This window comes from Suncus etruscus, chromosome 11 (assembly GCF_024139225.1).
Source record: "Suncus etruscus isolate mSunEtr1 chromosome 11, mSunEtr1.pri.cur, whole genome shotgun sequence".
NCBI lineage: Eukaryota > Metazoa > Chordata > Mammalia > Eulipotyphla > Soricidae > Suncus > Suncus etruscus.
This window is the reverse complement of record NC_064858.1, coordinates 84,968,798-84,981,513: the sequence shown is the minus strand read 5'-3', so window position 1 is coordinate 84,981,513 and position 12,716 is coordinate 84,968,798. Positions and strand designations below refer to the sequence as shown.

General features: G+C 45.7%; 2 protein-coding genes across 3 annotated transcripts in view; one reads left to right on the top strand and one right to left on the bottom strand.

Annotated features, from left to right (window-relative positions):
• ESYT1 (extended synaptotagmin 1) overlaps window positions 1-12,716 on the bottom strand; it is a 224,043-nt gene that overhangs the window by 2,643 nt on the left and 208,684 nt on the right. The window lies entirely within an intron of this gene.
• Window positions 1-12,716, top strand: part of CS (citrate synthase) — a 33,404-nt gene that overhangs the window by 11,108 nt on the left and 9,580 nt on the right. Inside the window, exons 2-5 of one of the 2 annotated variants that reach the window (XM_049784006.1) lie at window positions 5,226-5,276; window positions 8,864-8,971; window positions 9,530-9,595; window positions 12,522-12,653. In XM_049784006.1, coding sequence (XP_049639963.1) covers window positions 5,226-5,276; window positions 8,864-8,971; window positions 9,530-9,595; window positions 12,522-12,653 — 357 coding nt within the window. Of the gene's footprint in view, window positions 1-5,225; window positions 5,277-7,692; window positions 7,718-8,863; window positions 8,972-9,529; window positions 9,596-12,521; window positions 12,654-12,716 lie in introns of those variants that run through there. The other variant, XM_049784008.1, reaches the window with a different exon arrangement.

Sequence of the window (12,716 nt, the reverse complement as noted above, 5' to 3'; positions counted from 1 at the left end):
GGGAACTATCTGGGATGCCAAGGGTTGAACTTTGGTTGGCCACTTGCAAAGCAAGCATCTGTCCACTCTACTATCTAGCCCCATTGGTTTCAATTTCAAATTCAGTTAAATCCTTTGGGGCAGATTTCAGTACCATTGGGTCGAGTGAATTTTTAACACAATTAGCAATGTAACTATTGCTACTATCACTCAGATAGGAACTATTTTTTCTTTTTCATCTTTTGATTTTTGACTTTGGGTCACGCCCAGCAGCATTCTAGTTACTCCTTGCCCTGCCTTCAGAAATTAGTCCTGGCAGTGCTTAGGGAACCATATGGGATGCCAAGGATCCAACTAGGGTTAGCCGATTGCAAGGCAAACATCCTACGTCCTATGTTGTCTTTCCACCCATAAGGACTATTTTTTGATTTGTTTTATTTTGGGGGTCACATCCGGTGGTGCCCAATGCTTATTCCTGGCTTTGGATTCAGGGATCATTTTTGGAGGTGCTTGGAGGATTATATGGGGTGCTAAGGTTGGAGCTTGAGTTTACTGCATGCAAGGCAAGTGCCCTGCCCTTTATACTATTGTTCTGAACCCTATTTTTTTTTTCTGAACCCTATTTTTTGTTTGTTTGTTTGTTTGGTTTTTTGTTTTTGGCCACATCTGGTGATGCTCAGAAGTTACTCCTGGCTATGGGCTCGTGGCTTAGGGGACCGTATGGGATGCTGGGGATTGAACACAGGTCTGTCCGGATCATGCAAGGCAAATCCCTACCGCTATGCTATATTGCCCTGTTATTATAAAAAATACCTTGTTATTTTTGACTACTTGAAGGTGCCATCCATCCATCTATTGATTTTGGGACCATATTTGGCAGCACTCAGGGGTTACTCCTGGCTCTGTGCTCAGAAATAGCTCCTAACAAAAAAAAAAAAAAAAAAAAAAGAAGGAGATAAAAGGGCCCGGAGAGATAGCACAGCGGTGTTTGCCTTGCAAGCAGTCGATCCAAGACCAAAGGTGGTTGGTTCGAATCCCGGTGTCCCATATGGTCCCCCGTGCCTGCCAGGAGCTATTTCTGAGCAGACAGCCAGGAGTAACCCCTGAGCACTGCCGGGTGTGGCCCAAAAACAAAAAAACAAACAAACAAAAAAAAAGAAATAGCTCCTGGCAGGTTCAGAGGACCATATGGGATGTCCAGGAATCAAGCCCAGGTTGGCCACATGCAAGACAAGCACCGTACATGCTGTGCTATCCCTCCAGCCCCGAGCTCCTATTCTTTTTGTTTGTTTTTCTGGGCCTCACCTGGCAGCTCTCAGGAGTTACTCCTGGCTTTGTACTCAGTAATTGCTCTTGGCTGGCTTGGAGGACCATATGGGATGCTGGGAATTGACCTGGGTCCGTCTTTGGTTGGTTGGCTGCGTGCAAGGCAAACACCCTACTGCTGTGCTATCACTCCGGCCTGAGAGCTCCTATTCATTGGGGGTGGGGGGGGGCTTTTGGGTCACACCCGGCAGCGCTCAGAAATCGCTCCTGGCAGGCTCGGGGGACCATGTGAGATGCCGGAATTTGAACCACCGTCCTTCTGCATGCAAAGCAAACACACTACCTCCATGCCATCTCTCTGGCCCTGAAAAAAAGACAACTTTTTATATTAACTAGCTGTAAGAACTCAGACCAGTCTACTGACATTTCTGCATTTAATGATTTTGAAGATAAAAATATGTCATCAGGGCTGGAGATAGCATGGAAATTGGGCATTTGCCTTTCATGCAGAAGGACAGTGGTTCAAATCCCGGCATCCCATATGGTCCCCCAAGCCTGCCAGGAGCAATTTCTGAGCGTCAAGCCAGGAGTAACCCCTGAGCACTGGAGAGTGTGACCCAATAGCCAAAAAAAAAAAAATTGTCTTTTTCTTTCTCATACCACCTTTGGTTTTTGTGCCATATCCACCCATCAGTGCTTAATAGTTACTCCTGAAATGGTGGTCATGGGACCACTGAGGATTAGATCAAACTCAGCCTCCCACACATAATGTCTACACTCAGCCTCTTGAGTTGTTTCTCTGCCCTAGTAAGTTGTGATCTGAGGGATAGATAGCACAGGTGTTAAAGCACCTTGGTTGTATGATGCCAGCTGTTGGCAGAGGCCTTAGGATTGGTCCTCATATTGCCTTCTAATTAGATGTCTCTCGATTGGTTCCTTTGATTTACATGTTAAAAAGATGTTTCCCTGGAGCCAGAGAGATAGCATGGAGGTAAGTCATTTGCCTTGAATGCAGAAGGAGGGTGGTTTGAATCCTGGCATCCCAAATGCTCCCCCGAGCATACCAGGAGCGATTTCTGAGCATCGAGCCAGGAGCAACCCTGAGTGCTGTCGGGTGTGACCCAAAAGCCAAAAAAAAAAAAAAGTGTTTCCCCATTGCCTCCTCATCTGGCTTTTTCCCCTCCCCTAGAGGATGGGCTTTGTTTATACCATTGAAGGCTACTCAGGAGGCCTGGAGGAGGAGCTGCCATCTTGTCTCATGTTTCCACGTGTGGTGGAGCAACTGGCTTGTGGGTGAACAGCTTGTGGTGTGAATTTCTGGCCTGCTATTCCTTCCCATCTGTGTGGATTATTTCCTGCATCGGAATTGCTGCTGGACCTGTGTCTCTTGTCCTACCTGGATTAGGGCATGGGGATCCTTCTCCCTCTCCCTCTCTGGGGATTGTGAACACACAACCCACCATTTTACAGCCAGTCCCATTTTACTTTTTTGGGAGGAGGGTTTTCGGTCATACCCAGCAGCATTCAGGGGTTCCTCCTGTCTCTACACTCAGAAATCGCTCCTGGCAGGCTTGGGGGACCATATGGGATACCGGGATTTGAACTAACGTTCTTCTGCATGCAAGGCAAATGTCCCACCTTTATGCTCTCTCCGGCCCTTGTTTTTCTTTTTTTTTTTCCCAGCCCCATTTTTTTTTTGGGGGGGGGCCACACCCAGCGGTGCTCAGGGGTTACTCCTGGCTGTCTGCTCAGAAATAGCTCCTGGCAGGCACAGGGGACCGACCATATGGGACACCAGGATTCAAACCAACCATCTTTGGTCCTGGATCGGCTGCTTGCAAGGCAAACGCTGCTGTGCTATCTCTCCGGGCCCTTCCCAGCCCCATTTTATAAAGATTTCCTGGGTTCACATATGGTCAGTCCCTTAAGCATCATCTCGACCGTAGAACTAGGGATAAGCTCTAAGCACCTCCAGATGTAACTCCAAAATTCAAGAAAAATACATCAAAAGTGATGTTGAATTTTGTTACTGTTTTGCATTTATTTCATTAAAACTTCCTTTTTTACTTTCATATTAGGCTTTTTTTATTTTGGGAGGGGCCACACCTGGCAGACAGTGCTCTGGGCTTACTCCTAGCTCTGTGTTAATGATCACTCCTGGTGGGCTCAGGGGACCTTATGCGATGGCTAGGAATCTCCCTACTGGCCTTACTATTACTCTGACCCCAACTTTTTTTTTTTTTTTTTTAATGAAAATGTGTATGTAAAAGCACTATTCCTGCATTTAAAAAAAATGTTTATTACATTGGCCCTTTTCCTTTCCTATTTGGTAAGATTTGGCTTTTGTTCAAGGATCCTTTGTGGTCTTTTATCCAGTTTTAACCTAGTGCTAACCACCTTGCTGGGGTGAAGTCCACATGTTCATTTGTGCCAATCACCTCTTGCTGTTCTTGTTCAGTGTAGATCACATATTTCTTCTTATAAACCTGGGCTACTTTGCCAGTTTTCGGACTAGAAACCTTAAACAACCTGAACTTCATCATTCTTTTCAGATGGGCATAAGTTGTACATTGCACTTCTGCCTCACCTTTTTGAAAAGAGGGGGAGGTGTCATCTTTTTGTGAATGTGCACTAAAATGCTTTTCATCATTTTTACTTTGATCAGAGGTAAGAAGGATTTCATCTTCATTGATTGCATCAAGAGAAAAGAATAAAGTAGTTCTTTGCAGGAAAATACATACTCTATTTTCAAAAATAGATATATATAGGCTTGCTACACTACCATACTGGCAGTGCTCAGGGCACCATATGGGTTTGAATCAGACCACTGAAACCAGATTGGCCTTGTGTAAGGTAAACACCCTACCCACTGTAGTATCACTCCAGACTAGAAAGGAATTCCTAGGGTCCCCAGAACCCACCAAGAGTGACCTTTTTGTTTCTTTGCTTTGTTTGGTAGCCTCAACCTGTGGCACTCAGGGTTACTCCTGGTTTTGCACTCAGGAATCATTCCTGGCAGGACCAGGGACCATGGGATGCTGTGTTTTGAACCCGGCTTAACTGCATGCAAGGCAAGCATCTTCACTTCTGAACTATGTCTCCATTCCTTATCTGAAATGTCTATTTCACCCTGTTAATTTTCTTCGTCTTCACTTAGTTGAATTTGAAGAGAATTTTGGTATTCTAGTTTCCTTTGCTCTTAAGTCAGTTGTGCCACTGAAAATATTTGTCATCTGTGTTTAATCCCCAAGTTTGTTTATTTGTTCGTTTCTTTGGTTTGAGGCTATAACTGGCAGCTCTCAGGAAGTACTCCTGGCCTTGCACTCAGGAATTATTTCTTGTGGGCTCGGTGAACCATATAGGGTGCCAGGAATAGGTCAACCACATACAAGGCAAACACCCTACTTGTTCTACTATCTCCTTGGCCCTTCTCCCCATGTATTTGATTTGTGATTTACATTGTGAAAGACTGCCTGTAACTTTCCTAGACTAAGTACATTCAAGTACTTCCAAAATACTAGATGCTAGAAAGATCTTACCAGTAGATATAAGTCAGAGCTATTTCCTTGTTTGCTTTCCTTTCTCAAAACTTTTAACAGATAGATGGATCCTAAACTGGGTACACTTAAAAGTGACTTCCAGCCTTTTTTCTGTGCTTAACAAAGCCCAGCCCTGCAACCCTTAGAATGGGAAAGACTCTCTTCAGGGACTGTTTATGAAATTCAGAGTACAAGAAGCAGAGTTAGTCCTGTTCAGAATGGTAGCTCTTCCCAAGCTGCCCGAGGCCTTTTATACGCTTGCTTTTAGGTAAGTCTGTATACCTAAGTGAGCCAAAATGTGCTTAGTCTGAGCTGAAAAGAGTTTGGGTCATTGCAACTCTTTCTTGTAAATAAATAAGAGGAAGTAATAAATATTGCACATGGTTTTGTGGTTGGTTATTTTCTTTTTCTTTAATTTATTTATATATTTTTTTTTGGCAGAATGCTTCCTGTCTTGTTGTTGCTGCCCGGCATGCCAGTGCTTCTTCTTCGGTAAGGCTTGGAAAGAGAATTCAGATTCACTGAGGCAACCTTACCCTGGGTCCTGGGGCTATGGGACTGGGAGGGTGGAGATTGGCTACCACCTAGCCTCATTGTATAGTAAGTATATTCTAGAAATGCTCATTATTATTGCTATATCTATTACGACTGTTGCATTGAGAAATGTACTCAGAGACTGGGCAGATAGCAATACCATGTATAGCTCTGGACATAAACATGTGCATGCACCCACAAGTACCACCACCTCTGAGTTGGCCTAAAACTCTTCATTTTAGGGACCTGATACAGCAGAAAGGTGTTTGCCTTGCCAACCTATGTTTGGTCCTCAGCATCCTATAAGGTCCTCTGAGCACCACCAGGACTAATTCCTGAGTGCAGAGCCAGGAATAGCCTAAAATATAACAAAACAAAAACAACAAAATTAAAATAAAAAACAGCGGGCCCGGAGAGATAGCACAGCAGTGTTTGCCTTGCAAGCAGCTGATCCAGGACCAAAGGTGGTTGGTTCGAATCCCGGTGTCCCATATGGTCCTCCGTGCCTGCCAGGAGCTATTTCTGAGCAGACAGCCAGAAGTAACCCCTGAGCACCGCTGGGTGTGACCCAAAAAATAAAATAAAATAAAATAAAATAAAAAACAGCGTTTTGTGGGGGTTGGGCCATACCCAGCAACGCTTAGGGGTTACCCCTGGCTCTGTGCTCAGAAATCACTCCTGGCAGGCGTGGGGGACATATGGGGTACCGGGGATAAAACCAGGGTCCATCCCATGTAGGCAGCATGCAAGGCAAATGCCCTACCACTGTGCTATCACTCCAGTCCCGTCCCGTCCCCCCAAAAAAAACTTACTATTTTAATTATTCATTTTAGTTTGGGGGCTATGCCTGGTGGTACTCAAGGTACCATATGGAATGCTGGAGATCAAACCTATGTAGAAGAAGCCTCACCTATACTTAAGGAATTACTCCTGATGGTCTCAGGGGACCATATGGAGTTCTTGGGTATCAAACTCTGGTAGCCTCATGGAAGGCAAGCACCTTATCTCTCTCTCGGCCTTGTTTTTTGGTTTGTTTTACTTTGTTTTTCTGTTTTTGGTCCACACTCAACAGTGCTCAGGGCTTAATACCTGGCTCTTCACTCAGGGATCACTCATGGTGGGGCTTGAAGAACCATATGGGAATGTCAGTAACTCCCATTTATGCAACCCTCCCTAGGATGTTTCTATTTTCCTAATTTGAAACTTATTTTTTTTGGTGGGGGAGCTAGCTTGATATGCTCAGAGGTGTTACTCCTGCTTCTGTGCTCAGGGGTCTTTCCTGGTGATACTCGGGGGATAAGATGGGATCCTGGGGACTGAACATGGGTCAACTAAATGCAAGGCAAACACCCTATTCACTGTGTTATTGCTCCAGCCACTGAGGCTGGTCTTTTTTTTTTTTTGGGGGGGGGTGTTTATTTGTTTTGGTTTTGGCCACACTAAGTAGCACTCGGGATTACTCCTGGCTCTGCACTCAGAAATCGCTCCTGGAAGGCTCTGGGTATCTCATGAGATGCCAGGGATCGAACCCGTGTCCATACCAGGTCGCCTCATGCAAGGCAAGGCAAACACCCTACCACTGTGTTATCACTCCAGGCCTGAGACCCTGCAGTGCTCAGGGGTTACTCCTGGCTCTGCTCAGAAATGGCTCCTAGCAGGCACAGGGGACCACATGGGATGCCAGGATTTGAATCACTGTCGGTCCTAGGTTGGCCGCTTGCAAGGCAAACGTCCTACCGCTGTGCTATCTCTCTGGTCCTGTGAGACCCTGTTTTTATTTGGGGGGGGGGGGGGAGTCATACCCAGCTGCACTCGGGTTACTCCTGGCTCTATGCTCAGAAATCACTCCTGGCAGGCTCGGGAGACCATTTGGGATGGCGGGATTCTAACCAACATCCTTCTGCGTGTAAGGCAAATGCCCTACCTCCATGCTGCTGGCCCTGAGACCCTGTTTGTTTTTGTTTGTTTGTTTGCCCCCCACCCCCACTCAGGGGCTACTCCTGGCTCTATGCTCAGAAATTGCCCCCAGCAGGCTTAGGAGACAATATGGGATGCCGGGGTTCAAACCACCATCCTTCTGCATGCAAGGCAAACACCTTACCTCTATGCTGTTGGCCCCAAGACCCTGTTTTTAATAGCTTTTGGGCCATACCCAGCAGTGCTCAGGGGATAGGTACTCCTGGCTCTACACTCAGGAATTACCCCTGGCAGGCTTGGGGGACCTTATGGGATGCTTCGGGCAAACCCTAGTTGACCATGTGCAAGGCAAATGTCCTACCCAGCCCTACCTGCTCTGCTGTCACTCCAGCCCTATACAGTCTAATTTTTTTACCTTATCTGTACCAGATTTTCCTGGCAGATAAAATTGCTGAGGCATGGGACTGAAGAGAGTATAGCAGGTAAGGTGCTCTTGCCTTGCTTGTGACAAACTGAGTTCTATCTCAGCATCTCGTAAGGTCCCTCCAAGCACTGCCAGGGATAATTCCTGAATGTAGAGCTAGGAGTAAAGAAGACCCTGAGCACCTCTAAGTGTGGCCCAAAAAAACAAACAAAAAAAAAAGGTAATCCTGACAGCTCTACTGTTAGTGATTCCCAGTGAGAGGGCCTGAAAATGTCACAGTGCTTCCTGCAAGTGAGATCTGAGCATAAATCACCTGAGTTACACATAAGCTGAGGTGATACTGACTCTTTTTATAGTCTGGAGGTCATTACGAGAATCTGGATAACATCAACAACACTCTAATCACTCTCACTAGTGCTTAGAGAGAGGACTATGGGGTTCCAACTATAAGCCCAGTGTCAGTCAGATGCAGAGCAAGTTCCTCATAATACCTGATTACAGGAGATAAAATGTGGCTCATATTAAATAATTAAGCACTTAGCTTGCATATGTGAGGCCCTGAGTTGTATACCTACCATTATAGTCCCTCTCCTTCCCCCTACAGAGTGCTGCTAAAAGTTGCCCGATTTAAATTTTTTATGTATTGGGGCCAGAGCAATAGAACAGGGATGGGGCATTTGCCTTGACATTTGACTGATCCAGGATAGACCTCAGTTCGATCCCTGGTGTCCCATATGGGCCAGAGTGACAGCAGAGCAGGTAGGGCTGGGTAGGGCATTTGCCTAGCACATGGTCAACTAGGGTTTGATCTCAGCATCCCATAAGGTCCCCCAAGCCTGCCAGGGTTAATTCCTGAGTGTAGAGCCAGGAGTACCCCCAAAGCACTGCTGGGTATGGCCCAAAAGCTATTAAAAACAGGGTCTCAGGGCCGACAGCATGGAGGTAGGGCTTTTGCCTTTCTGTCCCCCACAAGCCAGAAGCAATTTCCTGCTTTTGTTCCTGAGGCCACACCCAGCTGTGATCAGGGCTTACTCCTGTTTCAGTACTAAGGGATCACACTCAGGGGGCGAGTGCTGGGAAGACTTTACTTGGTGCCAGCGATCAAACCTGGGTCAACTGTGTACGAGAAGTATGTTCTTTGCCTGCTATACTTTCTCTCCAGACCCCAATCAACCTAATTTTGATCTCTCTACTGCTCTCTTAGAATTTGAAAGATGTACTGTCCGACTTGATACCTAAGGAACAGGCCAGAATTAAAAACTTCAGACAGCAACATGGCAAGACAGTAGTTGGCCAAATCACCGTTGATATGGTGAGTTCTGTGAGGAGTTGTTTCTTTCCCATACAATCTCTGCTTTTAGGAGAGCTCTCACAGTCTGAGTTGTTGCTAAATTATCCAGTGAGACTAGCTTTAAGATGACTTTTTCACATCCTATGAGCATGAGCAGCTCAAATGCTCATTCCTCTCTTACCATTGCTCTCTGTCTCCTTCCCTTACAGAAATATATAATATATATTATATATTATAAATATATAATATATAATAGACTCTGAGATGTATTTTCTCAACTTAAAATTTTCAGTTTTTTCTTTCTCATAAAGCTTCCTTCATGGTTCTTCTCAAAAGTTCTTTAAACTTCTTATAAATTTCTCAAATGAAATATTGCAAGTCAACATATTTCCTCTCCCAGATCCAATGAGTAACTAACAAATTCTAGCCTGAATTGTTTTGCCAATCAACTGCATTTTCTTTTTTTTTTTCCATGTAGAGTGGCACATGGTTAGATCATAAAATAGCCTTTTTTTAGATTTCTGGTACCACAAATAAACCAAAAACACTCACTCACTTTTTTTTTTTTTTTTTTTAAAGATGTATGGTGGCATGAGAGGCATGAAGGGATTGGTATATGAAACGTCGGTTCTGGATCCTGATGAGGTAAGAGATCCTCATGTCAGTTACTCATAATTATTGAATTGACTATTGGACACGTGGTGGATTAAACATAGCTTAAATACCTGTTTGTTCATATTTTGGAATATGGAAAATAAAAAGAATGAACTAACTGAAGACCAGAGATATAGCATAGCGGTTAGGGCAGGGGTCTCAGACTCAATTTACCTGGGGGCCGCAGGAGGCAAAGTCAGGGTGAGGCAGGGCCGCATAAGGGATTTCTCTTACCCAATATTCACAATAAAAAATCACATTAGTAAGAAGAAAAATCACAAAAAATAGCATTAAACATTTGCATGCCCCAAATGGAACTGCTCGGGTTATGCGAATGTTTAATGCGATTTTTTCTTACTAATGCGATTTTTTGTTTTGGTTTTGGTTTTGGTTTTTGGGCCACACCTGGCTGTGCTCAGGGGTTACTCCTGGCTATCTGCTCAGAAAAAGCTCCTGGCAGGCACGGGGGACCATATGGGACACTGGGATTCGAACCAACCACCTTAGGTCCTGCTCTGGCTGTTTGCAAGGCAAACACCGCTGTGCTATCTCTCCAGCCCCACTAATGCGATTTTTTTTTTTTTTTTTTTTGGTTTTTGGTTTTTGGGTCACACCCGGCAGTGCTCAGGGGTTACTCCTGGCTGTCTGCTCAGAAATAGCTCCTGGCAGGCACGGGGGACCATATGGGACACCGGGATTCGAACCAACCACCTTTGGTCCTGGATTGGCTGCTTGCAAGGCAAACGCCGCTGTTACTAATGCGATTTTTATTGCGATTATTCAGTAAGTGAATAATTGCGAATACTGCGATATTTGCAGGCCGCGGGCCACAACATGTTGTACGGAGGGCCGCAGTGGGCCGCAAGTTTGAGACCCCTGGGTTAGGGCATTTGCCTTAAACATAACTGACTCAGATTTGATCCCTGGCATTCCCATATGGTACCCAAGCTTGCCAGGAGCGATTTGAGTGCAGAGAGCAGGAGTAACCCCTGAGAACTATTGGGTGTGGCTAGAAACCAAAAAAAAAAATAAAAAAATAAAAAAAGAACTACTATCCTTCTGCATGCAAGGCAAACACCCTTCATCCATGCTATCTCTCCAGCCCCAAATGTGCTAACTTCTTTTTTTTTTTTTTCCTCCGGTTTTTGGGCCACACCCGGTGGTGCTCAGGGGTTACTCCTGGCTGTGTGCTCAGAAATAGCTCCTGGCAGGCACAGGGGAGATAGCACAGTGGCGTTTGATCCAGGACCAAAGGTGGTTGGTTTGAATCCCGGTGTCCCATATGGTCCCCCCTGCCTGCCAGGAGTTATTTCTGAGCAGATAGCCAGGGGTAACCCCTGAGCACCACCGGGTGTGACCCAAAAAAAAACAAAAAACAAAACAAAAAAAAAGACTTAAGCTTTAAGCTTTAGGGGGCGAAGAGATAGCATGAAGGTAGGGCTTTGTATGCAAAAGGATAGTGCTTCAAGTCCCGCCATCCCATATGGTCCCCCGAGCCTGCCAGGAGTGATTTCTGAGCTAGAGCCAGGAGTAACTCCCGAGGACTGCCGGGTGTGACCTCAACAAAACCAAAAAAAAAATGAACATTAAGGGGGCCGGAGAGATAGCACAGCGGACCTAAGGTGGTTAGTTTGAATCCTGGCATCCCATAGGGTCCCCCATGCCTGTAAGGAGCTATTTCTGAGCAGATAGCCAGGAGTAACCCCCTGAGCACTGCCGGGTGTGGCCCCCCCCAAAAAAAAAATAAAATAAAGATTAAGCTTTAAAAGTTACTTGGGATCAGAGAGATAGCATGAAGATGGGGCTTTTTTTTGCCTTGCATGCAGAAGGATAATAGTTCGAATCCTGGCATCCCATTTGGTTCCCCGAAGCCTTCCAGGAGCGATTTCTGAGCTTAGAGCCAGGAGTAACCCCTGAGGGCCGCCGGGTGTGATCCCCCCCCAAAAAAAATGTTACTTGGAAGGTAGTGGGGGTTTTTTGTTCTCTTTTTGTTGTTGTTCTTCGGGCCACATTTGGTGACACTCGGGTTATTCCTGGCTATGAGCTCAGAAATCGCTCCTGACTTGGGGACCATATGGGATGCCTGGGATTGAACCCAGGTCCGTCCTGGCTCAGCCACGAGCAAGACAAACACCCTACCGCTGTGCTATCGCTCTGGCCCTTGAAAAGTTGTGGGTTTTTTTTTTTTTTTTTTTTGTGTGTGTGTGTGGTTTTTGGGTCACACCCAGCAGTGCTCAGGGGTTACTCCTGGCTCCATGCTCAGAAAATGCTCCTGACAGGCATGGGGGACCATATGGGACGCCAGGATTCAAACCGATGATCTTCTGCATGAAAGGCAAACTCCTTACCTCCATGCTATCTCTCCGGCCCTGAAAAGTAGTTTTTTAACCAGTGACTATCAATGAGGCTAATAATCAACTTGGGGCAGAATAGATAGTATAGTGTTTAAGGAGCTTGCCTTACAATGCAGCACAATCTGGTTCAAATCCCTAGCACTGTTATGGTCACATGAGCACTGAGCACAGAGTATGACCCTTTCCCCTCCCCACGCCCCTAAAAAAGGACATCTAACTTGCCAGGGAAGTAGTTCAGTGGTACTTGCCTTTCATGTACAAGGCCCAGGGCTTGAACTAAAAATTAAATTAACAGGGCCCGGAGAGATAGCACAGCTGAGTTTGCCTTGCAAGCAGCCGATTCAGGACCAAAGGTGATTAGTTCGAATCCCAGTGTCCCATATGGTCCCCCGTGCCTGCCAGGAGCTATTTCTGAGCAGACAGCCAGGAGTAACCCCTGAGCATCGCTGGGTGTGGCCCAAAAACCAAAAAAAAAAAATTTAAATTAACATTAAAAAGTCTGAGAAGTTGATTGTCTGTTCCTTGACTTTCAGGCCAATGAACTTGTTTTGTTTTCTCTTAAGGGCATCCGCTTCAGAGGCTACAGTATCCCCGAATGCCAAAAGCTGCTGCCCAAGGCTAAGGGTGGGGAAGAGCCCTTACCTGAGGGCTTGTTTTGGCTGCTGGTAACTGGAAAAATTCCAACAGAGGAACAGGTAAAGCACAAGAATGTTGGCTCTTTCCTTCCCATCTTTTTCTCTTTCTCTTACACACTTAAC